The following is a 22,125-nucleotide window of genomic DNA, read 5'->3' on the forward strand; positions in this document are numbered from 1 at the left end:
AAAAAAAAATAAAATGCTCCTCAACAACAAGCAAATAGCTCTGTTCAATGATTAACAACAGTTTGTGATATTTCATGTTGAAATGTAATGTTCAATGGTGAATATAGTTACTTGTTAATCGAAAAGTTCAGTGAACGTTCGTCATTTATACGTTGTTTCAAATGTTTAAGAATCTTGAAATTCAATTAAAGTGTCAGGTATAAATTGCCGGCCAATTCGCTGTTGTTCGATGTAAAACAGAATGTTAGGCTGTTTTTTGGCCCCAATATATTCATCTCACCCAAAACCGGCACCAAAAAAACAAACAAAAAACAAATGGGCACCTCTGATTTACAATGTAGACATTTATACTGTCACTAATTTATTTCAAACGACAACAGCACTCAAACAATGACTTCATTGTTTATTTATTTTCTCTTTATTCTATCTCACGTCACTGTAAATTGCTTCCACACAATTAAACACATTGATATATTATCAACAAAACTGAACATTAGCTTCACATACTGGATGTTTTTCTTTTTTTAGTGTTGTGCATGTGCATCATCATGTGGTAAGTGACAGTTTAGCCCTGTCATCATATAACAACATGATTCATATCATAAAGTAACTTGATCAATATATGTTATACAATTATGCTAATGTATACAGTATTTTAACATAAAACCTATGACAGCAAATTACATCCAAAACACCTGTAGGCCTACTTAGATACTTTATTAAATGACTTTAAGTGACAAACTTTCATAAAAGCCGAAAAATGTCCTTTGATCAAAATCATTCTGTGCATATCTCTACTTTCCAAAGTAGGAGTGCCAGAACAGTTGTCCAGAACCAAAGTGTTGTGCTCAGGGTGTGTCCTCCGGTAGACATAGTGGTATTAGTCACTTTAGCTGCAGTCACAGGTGCAACAGTGGTGGACTGTCTCACCTGGCCCACGCAAATTCCAACATTTCCCACATTGTCCACAACAGACAGCTCCACTCTGCCTGCACAGCAGGACGCCTGGTAGGAGGCCACAGTGATGTTTTCCCCCCCTGGCCCTACAACCGTGCTTGTATTGAGGGTGCCGTTCCCTTCTCGAATAGTGATTCTCTCAATACCTGTTCCGTTCACACCGTCGGTCACATTGGCCACAAATTGCCACTGTGAGGAGCCACAGAGTAATGAAGATGAACAGTTGGTGGATGTACTGACTTCTCGGCACACTGGTCTGTTAACATCAGTCACCTGGAAGCAGTAATGTAAAAGTCAGATGTAATTCCAGCTAATATAGCCACTTATCCTCACGAGGGTCTCTGACTTCCTGGTGCCTACCTGAGCTGATTTCGGACAGTAGGTGGGGGACACCCTGAACTGATGTCGAGCAACCATTCATAGACCCAATCATATCTAAGGAGAACTTAGTAGGTCCAATAGCCCTGCCGTGCATGTTTTTGGATTGCGGGAGGAAGCCACATGGAGAGAAACAGCGCGGGCTTGGGGAGAACATGCAAACCCCACATAAGGAAGGCCAGAGCGAGGTAGATTTGAACTCGGATCCCTGAACTGTGCTAAGCACTGCTCCAGATATAATTGGGGGAAAAAAAAAAACAAATACTGGAGGGCCTTTGCCTTAAGGTGTCCATTATAATTAAAGAATCTACATGAAATTGTCAGGCATGAAAATGTCACCGGGGGAGTGGGCTGATGACACATTGTTTTCTATGTCACCTATTATGGCTTCAAAATTTCAAAATGGCATATGTAACTGAAAGATTGGTGATTTTCCTTCTGATCGATCTTTACCGATGCAGTATGTACTTTCCAGATGAGTTGCTAGCCGAGTTAGCTAAAGTAAACCCGTTCCTGCTGCTCCCACCTGCCAATCATGTGCATTCTGATCGAAGATATGTCATGAAAAATCACTTAACACTGTCAGCTGCACCTAAAAAATAAGTCTCTATTTCTACTCTAAAGAGACATCACTATGTGCAGTGTCAACAACAGGGTGTGTAACTGCGCAAGACATTGTTATCTGCAAATGTGCTCATGGCCAATTTCGCCGAAAGCTAAGTGATTTTCATTCCTGAATTACAAATACAATGCTATTTACCAATCTAATGTCAGTCAGGATTCTAAACTACCTTTAGGGCTTTTTTCTTACCTCAGCAGCAACTGACAATCGAAGGACACTGTAGTTGATATCATTGGCAGCGGAATCTTCTGCCTCAATGGTAAGCGTAACGTCGGTTCCCGATTCCACACCCTCAGGAATGGTTAGGGTCACGGTGCCATTGGCTTCCCCTCCACTATCTGTTTCTATGGTGACAGAACTGGGCGATGTGGAGTCAAAGCTACGGTCGTTGGTAGCTCGCACCGTGTATGTCCCAGTTGCCGTCTTGTTAACAACTCCACCGGTTGTTGCGGTGACAGTAAACGGGACGGATACAGTGGAGCCCGGTTCAACACTGGTATTGTTAACTTGAGCCTAAAATAGGGAACAGTTTCAGTTTAATCAAGTGTGCTATTATTTATCTGAGAGTTAGGCTTCCAAGTTGATATATTCTCTAACAAAGAACATGGGGAGATGTTTTTCTAAATTATTCACGCAAATAGATGATTGGTTTTCGTGTGTGTTTGAGACCCACAAATATATTTGCGATTTTCCTGTGTTTTTCAGATTGAAAAAAAAAATGCGAGTCGTTGAATTTGTGTTTGTGGAGGGGCGATCTCACGCATGAATTTTGAGACAAATATCAGGCGGTTGCAAGATATTCACACACAACGGAAACACGACCTGTCACGCCTTTTTCATTTCAAATTGAAAATTGATGGAAAATGGGCCATTATGAGTCTGGAAAGAAAATATGACCCTAATTTCTTTCTTCTGTAACTAATTTGTTTCCTTTGAGCTGGTTTTCAAACGTTTTACCTTCACCTGGATGCACTTTTCTTCTATCGGCTGCGGTTGCTTTGGGGGCTAAGAAGAAAAAAAAATAACAGTCGAAGAAAAATATTTTCCTTTCAAAGGAGCATAAGATCAAGGGAAACAAATTAGGGTTGTATTTTGGTTACCGACTTGTATTAAATAAACACTGTTGTGAATCTGAAAAACACAAGTGAAAATCACACTGAAAAATCTGAAAAATAGGCAAACACATGATAATCACGAATGTATAAGTCAAATCTTTCTGCATAACTAAGAGGTGGGCTCCGTTCACTTACAATGTTTTCACACTAGTTTAGCTTCCTTTTCACGTCACAAAATCCCCCAAAAAAACAATTGGGTGACAGCAAACCACATGGAATGCTGTGATTAATGCAACAGGAAATAAAATTTGGATATTGGGAGTAAATCACTCAAGATGAACAAATGTTGAAAAGTGTCTTCTTTTTATGGTCAACCGTGGGTGTATGAGCTCACAGTTACGGAGATGCTTGAAGTCTTAATCTGAGTGGGGGCCTGCCTCTGGAACCTGCTTGGCGTTGACCTTGTTGATGAGCTCCTGTCTTCTCCTCTCAACTGAACCACAAATTCTCCAGCTGGAATCTCATTAAATGTCACTAGGAAGTTAGAACCTCCAAATGACTGTGGCAAAAAAAGACATGGCCAATGTTACAAAATTAAAGCAACAGTTTACCTGAGATAATCATTGAAGCCTGTGTTAAACTGACTAGTGGCGATGGGGACTCCCAACAAATTTTCAGGGATACAAAAATTAGCTTCTAGAAATTCAGTGATAATTTCAGGAATATCAAGTATTTAATGTTAAAATGCTGATATGATATATTTGCACTGTCATAAATGGATTAAGTTCTCCATGGTTAAGAAGGTGCTCCAACATGCCTGTAAAGTCCCATTGACCTCTGTTGGCCCTGAGCTGTCGTACAAGGTGACCTCTGGAATCATTACACTGTCACTCCCTGCCACTGTGACCAACAGAGTGGCATTGCCGCCTGAAAGACGCACAAGAAAACACTTTTTAAAATTACTGGCACTGGAACAAAATCAATAAAGATGCATCTGGAGACATGGATGAAGGATAACTTTGAGGTCAAAAAGTGTCACTGTAAAAATGGACTGGAAATTTCACCTGAAAGAGGACGTCCCTCTTTTAGAAAGAAGTCTCCATGAACTCCTTCACTGGCTTCCACAAGATTGTAGATGAAATTAATTGAACTTTGACCTTGTGTCCACATTGGGAAACATTTACATTGGTCAAAACATTTATGTATATGACACTTTACCCGCCGCTTTAAATTAGATTTTACTTCTGACCTGTGACCTTAACGGAGTATGGGTCATTGGAGTTGACATTAATTTCCCACAATCCTGTTTCACTGTCATTGGTGAGGGCCAGTCGTCTTAGGTTACCTGCCAAGCTCAAAGATGCTAGAGGGCCACCAGACTCACTGGAGCTCTGAGATGCGCCTGAAATGGCAGTCATTTTTTTCATGGTTAGCCTTGATACTGACTTAAAAGATAGTGGAGACAACCTGTACTACCTGTGGGGCTGGTGAGATTAAAGGACAGAGAGGATGCTCCTGTGATGTAAATAGTAATGTTTTGTAGAGAGCTATCAAAAGTAAATGTAAAATTATCAGGCTTTCCGGGGTTCATCACCATTTGAAAGATTGTGACCTAAAAAAGACAGCATTTTTAAACATCTTTCTGAGAATGTTCATTTGTTTTTCTCTCGTCCACTTGTTTACCACGGCACTGGATGTGGAATCCTCTATCACACTAGTAGCCAGAGAAAGATCTGACTTGCTGACCTCAATGGCCTGACCTCCGGAGGCCCGAGCAAGGTCACGGTACAGTTGAGCGTCAGCTTGATTTAATGCTCTTTTGCGTCGACTGCTCAAGACGTCTGTCAGCATGAATGTCACCTTAAAACAAATAGACAGTAGAAAAAAACCAAATATGCTGAGACTGGTTTGCGTAATCATCTGAGCATTGGTTGAAATTGGATTTAAGTCTTTTATTTCCATTTGAAAATCACATTGGTTTCTCACATTACACAATCTTTCTGTCTTTTAACTTAATTATACACACAATGATAATATATTCCAACCCGTGCAATTCCCCCATTTAAATACAAAGACCATTTTGATCATCCTAGAATGATGCTGACCTCAACATTGGGTTAGGGTTAAGGTTGTTTCAGAGTAATGAGCTTAAGAGGATACCTTTACTGTTAGAAAGTTGTCACTGGCTCTGATGTAGCTCAAACCTTGCTGTAATCCGATGTTTGGTGATTTAAATGACTCACCTCAGACTTGGTGCTTTCTATAAGGGCAGAGATGGTGCTTTTCAAGATTGCATCTTTTGCTGGGGCATCAGTGAAGACAAATATCTCTGATGAGGGCGGAGCAGCAGTAAGGGCAAGCTGTTGGCAAAAAACATAGTCCAAATGTATCCACTGATTTCAATAAGAAGTCATATACTGTAATTCCCAAAGAGTTTCATTGGTATCTGTTGCACTTCAGGAACTTGAATTTTGTGTGGTGTAACTAATATTCCAGGGGCAAATAATTTACAGGTGGCGGAATGCTACAAACACAGGAATGATAACCACATTAAATTAAAAAAAAAGAGAGGAAAAGACAGGAACCAAGAAATGATGCAAATACATTGAGAAACCCCAGCCCCCGAAACACCACCGAAACATAAATGGAAGCAACCTTACAACAAAAAGGGCAAAAAGAAAACCCAAACACTGACATTAAAATATCTGTGACCAAAAAAGAATGTTAACACATTAAACCCTTGCAAATAAAAACATATAACCTCATAATCACCCACAGATAAAATACATCAAGATGAAAACAGCTGAAATGACAAAACATGCTGCTATTTGACCCCACATAAGTGAAGTGATGCAATTAGGGGTAGGACTGAAAGGCATTGACTGACCAGTCACACCATAGGGGTGCAAAAGTAGTAATAGTTATTTATATTAAAAAAAAAAAAAAAAAAAAAAAGAGAGAGCGAGAGACCAAGAGAGAAAATGAGGATGTGATTGCATTTGGTCTTTCTCCTTCATTTTTCTTTCTGAATCGCTTTACTTCAGTACTAACATAATGTCACAAGTAATTTCACCAATGTGATATGGTAGCACTGTATACTTTTATACCCTCCCTTTCTGTATGTGCTATGCGCTGTTTCTACAACTATGTGTCGGTTATGTCAAAGGTATGGAGTTCAATACTGATATTGATGTGGGGGGAAAAAAAACTTGAAATCGAGACGTTTTGACTTTGGGGGAAAAGGCTGTTGCATTCGTTGCATTGTTGTAAATTTGCTAAAGAACTATACCAACAAAGTATTTATTAGTGACATATTATATGGTCAAGCAATTCCTATAATTCCCGCCCCACTTTCATTATGTGGTGACAGTCAAGATAAACACAGCTGCGACAAAATATTACAAAACAGTGACAATTAAGTCCAATAGTGTCATCCAAATTTCGTGAATTAGTGTCTAAATTTGTCATTTTATTTGCTGCAAACACCTGCAGTCCAGACAAGCACAGCTCTGGGATATCTCCACCTCCACTTGCTGTCAGATCATTGATGTTTTCTTTGAATTTGTCTGCATCAGTTGTCACAAGCAAAGGTCCAAATCCTGCAAACAGCAAAAGAATATCATATTATTCATTACAGTTGAGTGTGTTTATGACAGGTTGAAATTGGACACTAGAGGAAAGTCAGAAGCATGATAACACAGGATTGTGTATAAGCTACCTGGATCATTGAAGGGAACCAATATGTAGGCTGAAGGCTCCTCCTGGGTTCCCCGCTTACTATCAATGATGTTAAAGGAAACTCTTTTTGCCTCTGCTATGTCATCGCTCATACTGCCTGTCGTGTCAATGACGAAACATAATGCAGATGACTGCGAAAGCCCCATCAGTCTGTGGGAATAATTGAGACTCTGAATGTCTTCATCAGAATCAAAAATGCCTTTATAAAAAGATCTTGCCAATGTGTACTTGTCTTCTACCGTAAAAAGTTCTTGTCTCCTACAGCTGTTCTGATGTCCTCCAAAAGCTCCACAGTAGCATTCAGTGCCAAATCAGCTGCTTCATGGTGAAGTGAACCATGGCTGGACCCAAGTTCATCTTTATTGATGCCCCCCACTGGGTCACGTTTACTTGTTTTGTCAAAAGAACCTCCATGACTGCATTTACCTTGGAGCAAATAGAAACAAATTGGATTTGTGTGCCAACCCAGAATGTTGATTTAAATTGGATGACTGCTGATTGCAATGCCATGACATACAGTAAACAATTTGATCATGGTCAGGCATATTTTGACTGTTTTTCTCCAAAGCAAAAATCACAACTGAGGTCATAAGATCATGATATATGTCAAAACATTCTTAATACCTGCTTATATTTGGGATAATACCTTTTTTGGGAAAGAAACACCATGATTTATTGTTGCATAATTTATCTTATGTTGCAAAGCTATGGATCCAATAATGGCCTTTGAAATTGCAAGTTACCATTTGGCTTGTCTGAGGATCTAAGGTTGAAGTAGCCAGAAGTGAGAAGCCCTTGCTGCAGTACGTCAGGCAAAATGTTGTCGTCACAGTTATCTCCTGTACAGTTTCTACAGGTTGAAATGTTTGGTCCTAGAATCAAACCGGGTCAGAAAAATCACATTGTAATACAATTACCAATGTTTAAAAGACAAAAGTTTACATTTTTGAACAAGCAATGTACTGTATTTTGGGATTGTGATCTTCGGGATGGGTCTCATACGTTTGTCAGAATTGAAAATATTTGAACCCAAAATCCAGATAAAAAATGCAAGACATTTGGCTAAATTGAAGAGATTTTAGTCCAAATATAAAGATGCACATATGTGTCAACAAGCCAAACATCTCCAGTACAATAAGGTCCAATTACTCTATGTGTTTGATAATCTACATTTATGAGTGTGACAAACCTTTGACATATGCTGACTTTTTGAACCCCCCCACATATGCTACAGGACTCTCAATGTACAAGGACCGGTTTAAAAGCAAATCCTCCTTGTTGCATTATACATCACTACACATGTGACAAAAGTGGCATGCTAAGGGAGCAGTGTGTCTTTTGTGATGTTTCACTGAAGCATACACTGCCATTCAGACAAAGCACACTTAGCTATGGAAAGCATGTTTTGTAAATGTAATCACCAGCATCTTACCTGCTAGATTCTCAAGAGTTTGGTCAGGTTTGATCAGGGTGTTGAAAGGAGACGTGTTCCCCAACTCCACCCAGTTACTGTGGCTGTAAAAATCCTTCAAGTATACAGCATCGTAACCTTTACACACTCATGGGCTGCATTTCAAATCACAACTCAATCTAGACCAGAAACTCACCTGCAGAGTATGACAAACACGTCCAAGAGTCCAGCGTCCCGCAATAAAGTTCTCCAGTTTCACACTGGCTTTCACAGAAGACACCCCTGCACACACAGTCAAACGGTGTGACAAAAAACACAGAAGAACTACTCAGAACAAAAGCAGACCAATTCCTCCAAGTTCTTAGCCGCTAATCGTCATTAGGATGTGCCCATCCTACCCGTACACCCTGAGATTGTTGCCAGCCAAATCGCAGGGCACATAGAGACAAACAACCATTCACAGTCACAAACACACCCGTGATAATTTGGAGTGTCCAATAGATCCACTATGCATAGTTTTGGTAAAGTGGGAGGAAATTCAAATACCCTGACAACATCTCATATGGGCACAGGGGGAACATGCAAACCCCACACAGGAAGGATAAACCAAAATCAAACACGCAAACTCTAAATTGTGAGGCAGGGGTGCTAATCCCGCTTCCACCGTTCCACCCACACAAACTGAAGCAATTACTCTAAAAACATTATACTCTATGTATTCTGAGCCTTGATTGTGTCCTCTGGTTTCACAGAAATCTGTATTAGATGGTAAAGATACTCTTGAATAAAACAACAGCAGCCCAGGTTGATCATCGACAACGGATGGTTTTACATACCTTTTGTGATTATGTCTCTCCCTTTCTGGAACGTCTCACCATCAAAATGGTGCTCGTCACTCAGCACAGATGTTAAATCGACAAAGGCATTGCTGAAGTACACACTGGCAATGGATGTGTGAAACAACACACTGGAAAGAAGGGTGGTGGAATTGTCTGAAAACAAACATGCCTCTTGTACTTGCTCAACCGTTAGACTGTCGTTAATCTGAAGACACAAGAAAAGTCGAAAGTGGTTTTTGGAAAGGGATTATGTGAAGCTACACAATGTGTGCCCCGTCTTACAGTGAGAATGAAGTCTCTTTCCTCTGCTACCGCAATGTCTCGACAGACCTCGGCTGTCTTTTGGAGAATTGCTCTTTGAGTGATATCGCGGTGAGAAGAGGAATTTCCATCAGACGCAAAGAGTGGTTGAAAGCTTCGCGTTAGGCCTGTGAGAGCGTGGACTACAGACACCAGGAGTAAGACTGACCATTTGCTGCTCATTATAACTACAGTGGATGATGCTGGGAAACCTAAATAAGAGAAATATGGAGATCAATAAAACAAATAGCCATTGTCTTACATGAGGAATTCAGGGATACTTAACGTTAGAGAAGAAACACACAAGCAACAGAAAAAGAACTAATAGTCTCACCTTGAAATGTTGTTCCTATTGACAAAATGTAGAAGTAAGGGTTGCTTCACTCTCCCATTGAGTGCATTCCAATTCCCACAATCAACACAGGTAGATTTTATAATTTGGATTCTGTGTTATCTGCTAAGATGAGGACTGTGTGTTCGTGTGTGTGCACTGCTGTGTTTGAGTGTGCCCTCGGCTTCTCATCGTCTTATAGGCTGCTTGAATGATTTGAGATAAAGAGCTTGCCCCCACCCTCACGTGTCTTGTTGTTAGATATTGTATCTAACAGGCTCCTTTGGAGATGCGGACGTTTTTTTTTTTTTTTTTTTGGGTGACAACTCAAACCATAAACATAATCTTACTGAAAAATCTTATAAAACATATAATTATCAGGAGTTTTCCCTTGTTTGGGAAGGGGCAAAATTAGCACAAATAGAATTCAACTATCCAACTAGTTGTAAATTTTATGCCTGGCCATAGATGTGTTTAAAAAAACAAAATCAATTTAAAAAAGACTATATACTGTATATATATATATATATATATATATATATATATATATATATATATATATATATATATATATATATATATATATATATATATATATATATATATATATATATATGCACACTTAAAAATTTGTATTTACGAATTCTGTTTGTCATGCGTTCATTATCATTGGAAGCTAATTTTTTCATTTGTTAACATGAGAATGAGGCCTCCTTTTTGCCACTTATAAATACAATCATGATGTAGCTATACTTTTTTTTTAAGAGAACAGACAACCACAAGAGTCCCACAGGGATCATAAAGTCTTATCATTATTATTTTTTTTTTCATTTTTGTCAACATACTGTAAAACATGTAGTATTTTGGTATACAATATAAAATGAACCCTTAGTTATTGTAAAGAATGTTGGTGAAAAGGTGTGGCCCGGGGTCCACAATGAACAAGGTGTGGCCTGCATTTTGACGTCAGCTACTTGTGTCATTTGGCATCAGATATCAACTTGAAAATTTGCCTTTGAAATTAAACAATTGTGCAAGCACCCAGAAAAACCATTATGACGATATACAGTAGTAAAGTTGTTTGATTGGTCTTGAAAACAAATAGTGTAACTATCAAACGACTGAATCTGGCCCTGCAACATGTTTTGTGACAAAGTAACAGCCGCATGGTATGTAGCACACAGGAGTAATTGACTAATATGCTGAAACAACATGGTCAATAGAGTAAACATTTCTCCCTTTTGGCCTTTGTGGCATCCACATTTTTTCATCCCCCACACCCCAACAGTGTTGAAAATACAAAAGAAGGATTGAAAACTACATAAACAATTGGTTGAGAAATCCGGAGGAAAAAGCATGACTAACTGGCCTTGTGACAAAAGTTTAAAATGTTGAGCAACATTCCCCGGATGGCAACCCTAACATTTCGTTTATGGAATTTATTATGGTCTCAATGCTGCCAGACAATTTTCTGATTTATGGAGCATTATTCACAAGATTAAGAAGTACAAGTTGTGCCACTATATTGTGGCTATGTATTATTTCCGGTATTTATTACTGTGATTGACTGGTGATTCATATATGGATAAGAATCACTAGTGTGTGACAGCTAAAAATGGATTGATATTTTCAGTGGCATTATCTAGTTGAAATGCTTGCTCAAAGTTTATGTACATAAATGTTGATCTCCTAAACTGTACTTATAAACTTATAATACATAAACACATGTAGGCAATAGGATCATATACAGTTGATGTGAACTACATCCACATATAGATTGTTTTATGAATATACATATCAGAACTGTAATCGTTTGAAATATTTGGCTTCACTCAACAATTACTGACAATTTGTAATTGGAAAGAAGTTGATTGCAATCAAATTTATTGACGATTGAATGGTGTTTTCCTCATGGCAACCTCAGCATGATAGTAGATTACTGATTGCGTATAAGAAACACTATAATGATGAGTTTTCTTTTGATATAGCTTCACAAGAATGAGAGCCACCACAAGGTAAACGGCGATGACAAAAGTTGCAATGGCAATACACGACACTCCTTCTGCTGAAGATGCAGATATTGGATGCAACATCTTTCTATTTATATCAAACACGCAGTGGCGATTGCTTTCCAACTTGTAAGTGATCTTACAGTCCTCAGTGGTGGCAGCGTGAACACCAGAAACTTTAAAGACCTCATATGGTGGAATCAGGACCTGATGATTTGTTTCCAGTGCAGAGTAATAGCTTATGTCAGCACCAAAGCGTGTGTTCATCTCAAAACATGTGGACGTCTTTTCAAGACCCCTTTTGTCAGATGCTAATGCAAAGGAGCCAAACCGGACTTGCTTGTTTGAAACGTCCACATGTAAATGTCCTTGTGTTCGGTAGTTGGTTTTGAGACATGTTAGCTGAAAATGTTTTAGAATCTGAATGGCTTCACTCAGAGAAGAATAAAGCTTTGATTCAACATAAATGCTCTCATTTTTGCTCGTTTGATGTCCATCTACCATCACAGTGTCTGAGATATTGTCGGATTGATTATGCAGAGACTTAGTATACATGTAAAGGGCCATAGCATGCTGTTTCTCTATGTATTTGTGGGCTGGCTTCCTCGCTTTTTCTTCTGCATCGCTCCAAGCCTGACTGAAGTTGGTATAGGATGCTGCTGTCTTTCCAACGACCACATCAGTCAGTACAAAGGGATTTGAATTGCAGTCGTACTCCCCGGAGTCGTAGACCTGTGTAGAATTCTTAACAAGAGAAGAAAATTGATAGCTCAGCATTTATCCGCTAGATGGCAATATATTATTTTCTCAGAGAAATTTTATAAAAATTACCTTTCCAGAAATATAGTGGCAATGGGACAGGAGATATGTGATGACAGACACCAGCATGCAGGTCACGAGAAGAGCTACAGTGATGATACATGATTGGTTCCTATGCCAAGTGCATCTGGAATGGTAAAAATATAACAGAGGACTGAAATACATAAATTTCAAAATTTCTGTGTCTGTTTTTGTGACTGGTTTGCATTTATTCCAAGAGAAAAACACCTTTGTAATTTTTTTTTTCAAAGAAAAACAGTGGACTAGGTGAGGTAGCTGAAAAAACAGAACACACATAAAATGTTTGCACAAACTCAGCATACCCACATGAAAGTAATATGACCGGGGGTGTCCAAACTTTTTTACCCTAAGATATGCTTTCCAGCGGCCAGCGACCATGTCTTAGTTGGAAGTTGAAGAGTGCTACCGGTAAGTTAAAAATATAGTTCCCACTACAACTCAGAACCACAAGTAGAATTGACGTTATTTGGTGTAAGCAGTATAAGCCGAGTCCTTCATTGAACAGTGGCTCCAAAACATCACCTCGGGACTAAAACAAAAGCCCGAAACCACTCATGATTTCTTTAAGATGGATTACTCAAAATACCCGAGCCAACTCCCGCAACTAAGTTTGATCGATTTAATCATTGAGAACACGAGCGCAAACATCTTAGCTTGGTCACACACGCACGCTTACCCGGGGATTCCACATACTGCGTTGCGTTATGCTGCACTCAACGCATGTTAATGGCACACTTAGAATGTGACGTCATAACAAAATCGTCAACTGCAGCATGTACACCACGTCACCAGTTTAACGGAATTAATAATAAGGAAAATGTTGTTTTTAATCCTAACAATAAGAGAAATGCGTTTGGTGAAATGAATAGCATCCTATATATCTGAAACTAGCTTTTAGCCTCATTGTTTTACACCTGGGTGGCGGCATGGTGGAAGAATGGTGAGCATGCCCGCCTCACAGTTCAGATGTCCCAGGTTCAATTTCAGCTCGCCCCAGCCTTCCTGTGTGGAGTCTGTGTGTTCACCCCATGCTCTCGTGTGTCAGTTAGTGCAATAGTAATTTGTGTTAAAGATGTTATGATCACAACAGTACAATTATGAAATTGAGTATTTACAGTACTTGTCATTTAGTATGGAAGCATGTGCTTTCTCAGAAAAACATGGTGGTTGAACATTATCCAGGAATAGATTGGAATGAAGACGACAGGTTTTTGCACATTTTTTTACATAGTCATATCGAATTGTTTTAAGCTACCTTCAATTATAGTAGTTGTAAACAATATATTAATTCTGCCTTTGCTTCATTTAGGTTCTTTAACAATCTGATAGGTTGAACAGTATGGCGTTTGCTTTACAAGTCTGAACAAATGTGTAGATAGAAATTGCTAGGTTTGTAATTCTATGATGATTAGATTTAGGTCTTACCCCATCAAGAGAAGTGTGTTGGTGTATTTTTTTTTCTGGTTTCTTTCTGCGTTTTTGTCTTGCAGTTTTGTTTTTGCTTTCACTCAACAGCCTGCTCATGTTTGGATGACGTGCCAAACCGGATCTACGAGTGTTGCCGCACCCAGCAAGTAATGATGTAGTCATCGTCTTTTGTTTTAAATATGTTTAAACAGCCAATTTGCATCTAAGTATGCAGTAAAACTCCTCTACAACGAAACCTGGATGTGCAAAAAAATTCTCCATTGTGAAAAAAAAATCCATGCATTGAAGCCTTTCCCTCTTTCTGACATCCTCATACAAGGAAAAATCACCCTGTTGCATTATACAAAATGTTTTTTTTTTCTGCATTTGCCTTGTGCTGAAATTCACTACGGTGAAAACAAGCCTGCAGGAAAAGTCTAGTTGGTTTATACTTGACCCGCCGGCAAGAATTGTGCATCATTGTATACTCGGAGCAGCTTCCCCCGCTGTCAGTTGATGTTCTCCCATACCATAGGTAGCAGTAACTGGACCCTACAGCATACAAACAACACTACTCTATAATAGAGGTAGAGAATCCTAGTCAAATCACGTTATTCTTTTTCTTTTTCATAAAGGTGTTTTTACTGGCGAACTTCTATAAGCAATTGTTCGGCTGCCATGTAAAACAAATTCTGGAAAATACGCATAGCGCAAATTCTGTTCAGCTTGGACATCATTTTGACGCGTGCAGCCGTGCGGAGGTTAAACCAAGCCAACACCTAAAAACAGGATAAAAGTGATAATGATGGAGAATGAAATGAAAGACATTATGCAAGAAATTGATGTATGAAGATCAATGCTTGGAAATGTCTTTCTTTTTTTCAATGTTGGATGGTTTTGCTTTTAACCATATGCCTTGGAAGCATATATATATATATATATATATATATATATATATATATATATATATATATATATATATATATATATATATATATATATATATATATATATATATATATATATATATATATATATATATATATATATATATATGGTTTATTAGAATTTTTGGGGTGAAATTAAAGGAATCTGTTAATGTATTTTTATTCCTTGACAGCACAAAGAACGTATAATGGAATTTTATATTCACATGCTTGACAAACACACTGTGTACATGTATTTTAATGCAGCAATACGAAGCAGTTTAATACAATGTTCAGGTACCACACACTTCACTTCTTCTTGACATATGCTATGAAGAATCTGAAACCACGTGGAGCTGCATCAGAACAATACCGAGCAGCCTCCAAAGCGTGAACGCATCCTTCTGCCAAGACGTGCTCTACAAACCAATTTGCTTTGGCTCTTTCATGTTCAGCTCAACGGACTGCTACGCCATTGTTGGGAGATTTGGAAACAAAACGTGCTTTGAAGTAGTCACGCACTAATGGAGCTGATATCTCAGTGTACTCCAAAAATGGGGAGTGAGAGAGTGTTTTTTCATTTAAACGTAAAGTGAAATGTGAATGAAACTGATTGACTGCACTACTTCATGTTTTAAGAGATTCAGCTAAAATATTTATGGTGAAGGTGACATTTTCTTGCTTTTTATGAATTACTGCTTGATTGAACACTACATTATTTACTTATTTCGGATAATTTTGTGAATTTACTGTATCACTGCACTATCACGGAGAATGAGGATTGAGTTCTCTGGTAAATGTGTCTATTTTCATATGATCCAGCAGAGAGCACAAGAGGGCTGCACAATAAAATAGGTTGCCAATACATTTGGTGAAAGTTTATTGTTGCTCTTTTTTGTTGGCGCTACACATAATGCAGATCTGATAAACATGTCATCTACATGTTAAAATAAATACATCTTATATATTGTTTTTATTTTGCCTTAAACATCTCTTCAGGGTGCCGGCTCTTCTAAAATTGTCTCCATCCTTAAAAAGATCATTCAATTTCTTGAAATGACATTTTCTTTTTTTTTTTTTTTATAAAGTGTAATATTTTGGTATTTGTCATTTTTTTTGTCAAGCTTAAAAAACAATACGCTATTATTTCAGGAAGGTGAGAATAACAAGTGTGTAGTCATGAAAGAGAAAGGTTAAATATAAAAAAATGTTTAATTTGCTTCATTTCAACAGGTAACAGGTATTTAAATGTTATATTAAATATATTTAAAATAAACATTTTGGAGTGAAACTCTGTAAAATCAACTCTTAAAAAGAAAATGACAGTTGGATATGGTACATTATAAGATATATTTGTGTACGTATTTTAGTAAGGGTTGTTACTGTGTTTGAGTTGACAAAGGGTAACTGAGGAGCCCACACCAAAGCCTGCATACAAAGGTTCTGTGAACTGAGATTTAAACCTGTGGATGAGCTCCATCGTTTCAGAGACGGAGTAAAATGCCACGGTGTTACCAGCATAGTCCAGGTACACGCCAATTCGCGATGCGCGTGGAACATCCACAAGGTCACGATCGGCTTTATTGTGCCAAGCGGAATATCCCGAGTCGGAACAGAGCAGACTCCATGACTTGTTGTTGTAGCCCAGCAGACTGTGGGAGTTTTTCCCTTTGCGATTGATGCTCTTGTAGGCCACGCCAAGGGAAAACTCGCCACTCCACTCGGCCTCCCAGTAAAATCTAAAACCAGTAAGTGGTTCCTTGCACAACACTTGAGAGAAACCGTCGAAGCGTTCAGGATGATCGGGATAAAACTGGACTGTTTTCTTTCTGGTGACCTTTTGGTTCCCATCTGACAAAACCAGCTCCTTATACGCCGTGTTTACATCGAAGGACAGCTTACAGGCATCTAGGAGCAAACACATGTTTTTTCACTCAACTGAACAATTTATTTATTATTTATGCTTGTAATATTAGGTATTCAATGAAATAAAATTGGTATCGCCTGGCTGTGAAATTTGAGTTGACATGCAATTGTCATCTGATTTTGGTTCTTCCAAAAAATCATTATATGTTTTCACGTACCCCCTTCAATGTACTCACAGAATGATCGTTGATGTTTGGTGCTTTGAATTAGTATTTATATAACTCAATAAGAAATCCTATTGTGTGAGTGGTCACTAAACACACCTCAACTGCCAAGAGAATGAGTGAGTATACCATACTTTTTTTTTTTTTGCTTTTTAAAAGGTACTATTGATTGTTAAATGCCGGCAGTTTTTTTTTTTTTTTTTTTTTTTTTTGCCACAAAACATTTTCATAAACCTAAAATTTGATTGGCATAGCATACAGCACCTGCGATCCAACTTTGGAAACAAACTGCCGGAAAAACACAAATAAGTGTACGACAACATTTCCCATGAATCTTAGGAACGGAAGCAGGAAGTTCTAGTTTAGGTCGACTATGCCGTAAAAACGAATGTGAAAGTAAATAGAAAGGAATTTAACAACAATAAATTCCTTTTTAATTGGATAATTGAATACATTGCTGTGACAACTGTGTAATTGTCATAAACATTGCCCAAATAATTGGCTTGCTGACAGACTTAAAAAAAAAAAAAAAATCAAGACCGTCCTGTTTCAACCAGGCCCAGAAAGAAACCAGACCCAAATAGAATAAATACGTTCTGGGTAGAATGTAAGATGGAAGTTGAACAGTATACAATTCACTACTCACATCTTAAGAAGTCTGGTCTTGTTTTTGGCTCTTGAAAATCCACTCTGTTAGGAACTGTGTATGCATGAAAATATGAAACATTTAGTGTTTAGCTGAAATCAAATGAGTCCCAATTTTCCAAACAAAGCAACTGTCACAATGCTTCGTGTGAGCTTATGTTTGCCGCATTTTCTATGGCGTCATTTATTTAAGAAATTTGGTGGCTAAACAACACATTGAAACCATTTCAAATAACCTTTACTGCTTTTACTAGAATCCAATTCCCTCAGCAACCTGCAGGAATAAAAAAGAATAAAATACCACATTTTGGTGGGGGGTAATGTGACAGTTGTCCTATCGACGGAACAACACCAAGGCAGCACAAAAAGCAGATTAATGCAGACATTAAATAGTACAGTATAAGATTTCCTGGCGCAAGGCCATATTTCAGCTGAGGAAGATAAAAGCACCAAATACACTTTCCTGAACATTTAGTTTTACATTATGCATTTGCATAATTTTTAACAATTGGATGTCTTAGTTCATACTTACCTTTGAGTCGTTTGTCTCCATTCCTTGGCAAAAGGATGTATACAGATGTTTCACTTACTGTTAAAGATGCACATTTGTCTGCTCATTAGAAGTAGTAGAATGGTAAACGTTTTTTTATTTATTTATTTTTTTTGGTTATTTGGACCAACCTGTCTTTGAAATTTTGCTAAGTTCCTTTTTACATATACCATCCAGCTGTTCCTTCATCTCCAAGGCTGTTTTGCTCATCTCGCTGAAGGAGAACTGAGGGTTGATGAGCACTTTGGGCACCATGGCTTCTGGGGCGACACACAGGGTTGGAAAATTCTGTTGAATAACAAAGCAAATGTCTAACACAATCGAGTCAAAGGTTTAGCCCTGAACACATTTAATATAATGGAAACATAACTCCATTGATATTTTGCTGAATTTAGATACCCACCCAAATAACCAACCAAACAAGTCAACCAACCAGACAACTAAACAAACAAACCTGCTGACCCATACTCTTTTACTGCTTTATTAATTGCGGCTGCTCTTGCTTTTAATATGGAAATGCACTGTAGTACAAACGAAAGGAATGAAATGGTGCTGTTGGGAAATCAGCCAAGAATTGTAAATTCAAACAGAAATGATGAATAAATAAATGACAATTAGACACCTGAAGAAAGTGAATGTTGTCTTCTGTTTCAAGAATCTGCCTCAGCTCGGCATCTCTTCGCTGCAGCTCAAGTATCTCCTGTTCCAGACGTTCCACATAGCTGTCGGCTTGGGACATGGCTGCCTGCATGTTGGCTGTTATCATCTGATGGATTTCTGCCTTCCAGCGCTCCACCGCCTGTAGCATCTCGTGGAAAGTCTTATCACTCTCGGCTTGGGCCCGCTGGGCACAGCTCTAAAATTTAAGGTCACTTTGTCAGAGTGGTTAAGGTACATAAAAATACATGTTTGGGATGACTTGTTGCGTGTCAAAGAGTGTAGAGATTGATTGGTCTTACTTTGAGAACGTCAACGTTATGCTTGAGCTCCTGCAACTCCTTCATCCTCTCCTGAATTATATGCTGTACCTCAGACTGTGTCACCACCAGCACTTTCTGACGGAAACAAAGGAGGATAAAGAATAAGCTCATCTCCTCTTATGTCACTTTCAAGCTACTGTAGGTTGACCGGACTTAAGATATGAAACGAGACATTGTTATGGTTTTCAGAAGATATAGTGATTTAATGAATAATGGTATTGTACAAAATAGTTCTGCATCCCTCCACAAATGGTGATTTGACAAGTTTTTGACAAGTTCAAAGACAGTTTGATTTGAAAGTGGAATGAGTTGATGAGGGGCTATGATGCAGTGACATATATATATATATATATATATATATATATATATATATATATATACAGTTGGCCCCCGGTTTACGAACACCCTCTTTTACGAACATTTCGACTTACGAGCGTGGACCACGGTGTTTTTTGGCCCCCACTTACGTGCAAACCTTTCATCTTACAAACAATCTGACATGCCCGCCATTGTATTAGTTCAGATATTTTTGCTCTGCTGCGTCAACAAAATCAATAGACGACGCTGGTCACGGCAACGTTGAACACTATTGCTCTTACAATGTCACAGTCACTGTCTCAGTCACGGTGTCAGTCACGGAGTCAGTCACCGAGATGCCGATATGCTATTGGTCGATTAAGGTCACGGTCTCGGTCTCACTCACTGAGATGCTATTGGCCGGCGTCACGTCAATCACAGAAATGCAGATATGCTAATGGCCGAACGCCTTTATCTAGCTTGATGGCACAGCTGGTCGGGACGGAAGGAAGGAGAGAAAATGAGTGAAAAACGGAAGGAATGTTGTCAAATAAGGGGTGTTTAGTTTGAGTAAGGTCATTTTATGTCATCTGCTGTGGTTCTTATTAGAATTATTGTTTTAATCCAGAAAGTCTTAATGAGACATTTTAGTTGAGACCTTCTTTACCTGTTTCTCAATGCGCTCCTCCTCTGCAGAGGTGATATTGTGGCTGCGATGTTCTCTAACAGTACACAGAACACATATACACATCTGGTCTGAGCGGCAGAAAAGCTCCAGGCCCTTCTCATGCTGCGGGCAGATCTTCCTGTCCAGGTGGCCCGTTTCGTCCACCAATTTGTGTCGTTTGAAAGTGGACGACTCATAATGCGGCTTCACGTGCGTTTCGCAGTAGTAAGCCAGGCACATGAGGCATGACTTGACCGCCTTGTTTCGCCGACCCACGCAGAAATCGCAGAAGGACTCCTGGTGCATGTAAGGGAAAGGAGTGAGCTCTGGAAGTTGGCGGCGTGGCTCGTGGTAGACATCCGGTAGATTGCGTCTCAGCACGGGTCTCGGCGTGAATGTTGCTCTGCACTGGGGACAGCTATAAACCCCCATGTGGTCAAACTGGTCCCAGTAGATCTTGATGCACTCCAAACAGTAAGTGTCCCCGCACGGGATGGTCACCGGGTCTCTCTGTGCATCCACACAAAGAGGGCAGATAGCTTCTGGGGGTAGAGGGAAACCTGACTCAGCCATGATGCTTTAAAAAGAAATTGAAGTGGACCTCTTGGAAAATATGAAGCCCTCCCAAATGTATGTGAATGAATCAAGTATCTGGATCAAATAGAGCTGAAGTGACCCAACAAAGTGACACCGAGTTTTTATGCTGACATTTAAACAGGAGAGGTTTTGTGTACAATACAAACAGACTGCTTGCGTCTTCCCACCCTCAATCCCTCTTCCTCATCTGATTTACAATCACAGTCAGCAACCTTTACAAATGTGCGCACTAGCACACGTAGGTCAGCAAGATACAGTAATGCGCTTTTGGAATTTAGTGGGCATAAAGCATGCTTTTATAAATTCTGAATCTATTTATATTGAAAAAAAAAACTGAGGCGGTAAATCCTGAAAAAAAATCACTGACAAAAATGCAATTGCATTAATGATCCATCCACTCCTCCATGCTGTAAACATGTTTTGCATATATATATATTTTTTTTATCACACAGTGCATCTATAGAACACCCTGTTTTCCTCCCTTCCGAGAAGGTAAAAGAAAATAAACAACAAATTGCACAGCGGTAAAAAGCTGCTGTAAGCTGCCTCTAAAAGCCAAATTGAATAGAACCCAAGTCAAAAATATTGCAAACGCCTGCACGTCCTTGCTCTTTACAGTTTTACAATGTCAAAATGATTGAATGTATAAAAGGTCTTAAAATCAGCAAAGCACCAATTGAACAGGCTTGAACTCTGGCTGAGTTTCAGATGCATTTACACACGATAACTCACACACAACTTGCTTATTGCAGCTTTATACACAATTTCTCAGTCAATAGTGTTCCTATGCTTGCAGCTGTTTCCCACTCTCCATGTGACTGAGAAGTGAGTTTCATGGTGGTTCATGTTTTCAAAACAACTGTGTTTATACTGAACAGAAAATATGATGTCGGGATGTGGGCACCCACGCAAATACATGGTAATGTGGACAAATAGTACAAGATGACACTATGCAGGATTTAGGCTATTTATTTTAAGAGTTATTACAGTATATTAAAAAGTTTACGATAACTTCATTTTTCGGACCACAAGGTGCAACAGTTTGTAAGGCACAATACAGCGCATTAAGAAGAACAAACTAATGCAGCAAATAATTCAAACTTTATTCGACTTCGATTCAACAGCCATTTAATCAGGCACAACTTATAACTTTTGCCTACATTTGCAGCGTCTTTATGCCTTAAACCGTGAAGGCATACAATTAGTTTTCAAGGTTAAAAAAGCGACTTATGAACAGTGTTAGTGATGGTTACGCAACGCAGAAGGAAACATAACTATATTACCAGACAGTCTGTATATTGAAAATAGAATGAAAATAATTTCACGTGAAGAATCCTTAACACAGAATAAATCTAATCTTTATGGCCCTGGGTGTGAATAAGGATGGGCTCAGTCTGCTAACTTCTTTTAACGAAAACAATGAGGTAACAGCCTCGGTTAATGCAAACGCTGCAAAGACCTGACGGAGAATATAAACAGGAAATGG

At 38.8% G+C, this 22,125-nt stretch overlaps 3 protein-coding genes across 3 annotated transcripts; all 3 read right to left on the reverse strand.

Moving 5' to 3' along the window:
- Positions 1–395: 395 nt before the first annotated feature.
- On the reverse strand, positions 396–9,785 carry LOC148421211 (von Willebrand factor A domain-containing protein 7-like). The gene is made up of 18 exons (XM_088418844.1): positions 9,635–9,785; positions 9,283–9,512; positions 8,998–9,205; positions 8,358–8,443; positions 8,183–8,276; positions 7,494–7,622; positions 6,990–7,176; positions 6,731–6,900; positions 6,499–6,611; positions 5,256–5,372; positions 4,696–4,872; positions 4,489–4,624; positions 4,262–4,414; positions 4,077–4,169; positions 3,830–3,939; positions 3,407–3,571; positions 2,147–2,470; positions 396–1,230 (listed from the first exon to the last, which is right to left on the reverse strand). Exons 2-18 carry the CDS (start codon positions 9,481–9,483, stop codon positions 778–780), a joined length of 2,916 nt encoding a protein of 971 aa, XP_088274970.1. The 5' UTR covers positions 9,484–9,512; positions 9,635–9,785; the 3' UTR covers positions 396–777.
- A 1,400-nt stretch (positions 9,786–11,185) lies between these two features.
- LOC148421212 (ecto-ADP-ribosyltransferase 5-like) lies at positions 11,186–13,999 on the reverse strand. Its single transcript, XM_088418846.1, has 3 exons — positions 13,906–13,999; positions 12,472–12,586; positions 11,186–12,384 (listed from the first exon to the last, which is right to left on the reverse strand). Exons 1-3 carry the CDS (start codon positions 13,908–13,910, stop codon positions 11,515–11,517), a joined length of 990 nt encoding a protein of 329 aa, XP_088274972.1. The 5' UTR covers positions 13,911–13,999; the 3' UTR covers positions 11,186–11,514.
- A 978-nt stretch (positions 14,000–14,977) lies between these two features.
- Positions 14,978–20,717, reverse strand: ftr84 (finTRIM family, member 84). The gene is made up of 7 exons (XM_088418845.1): positions 20,043–20,717; positions 19,058–19,153; positions 18,721–18,954; positions 18,230–18,386; positions 18,081–18,137; positions 17,550–17,603; positions 14,978–16,721 (listed from the first exon to the last, which is right to left on the reverse strand). The coding sequence occupies exons 1-7, from the start codon at positions 20,613–20,615 to the stop codon at positions 16,180–16,182; spliced, it is 1,713 nt and encodes a 570-aa protein (XP_088274971.1). The 5' UTR covers positions 20,616–20,717; the 3' UTR covers positions 14,978–16,179.
- Positions 20,718–22,125: the final 1,408 nt, after the last annotated feature.

Source organism: Hippichthys cyanospilos, chromosome 7, assembly GCF_059441005.1.
Source record: "Hippichthys cyanospilos isolate Australia breed blue-spotted pipefish chromosome 7, RoL_Hcya_1.0, whole genome shotgun sequence".
Classification (NCBI taxonomy): Eukaryota; Metazoa; Chordata; class Actinopteri; order Syngnathiformes; family Syngnathidae; genus Hippichthys; species Hippichthys cyanospilos.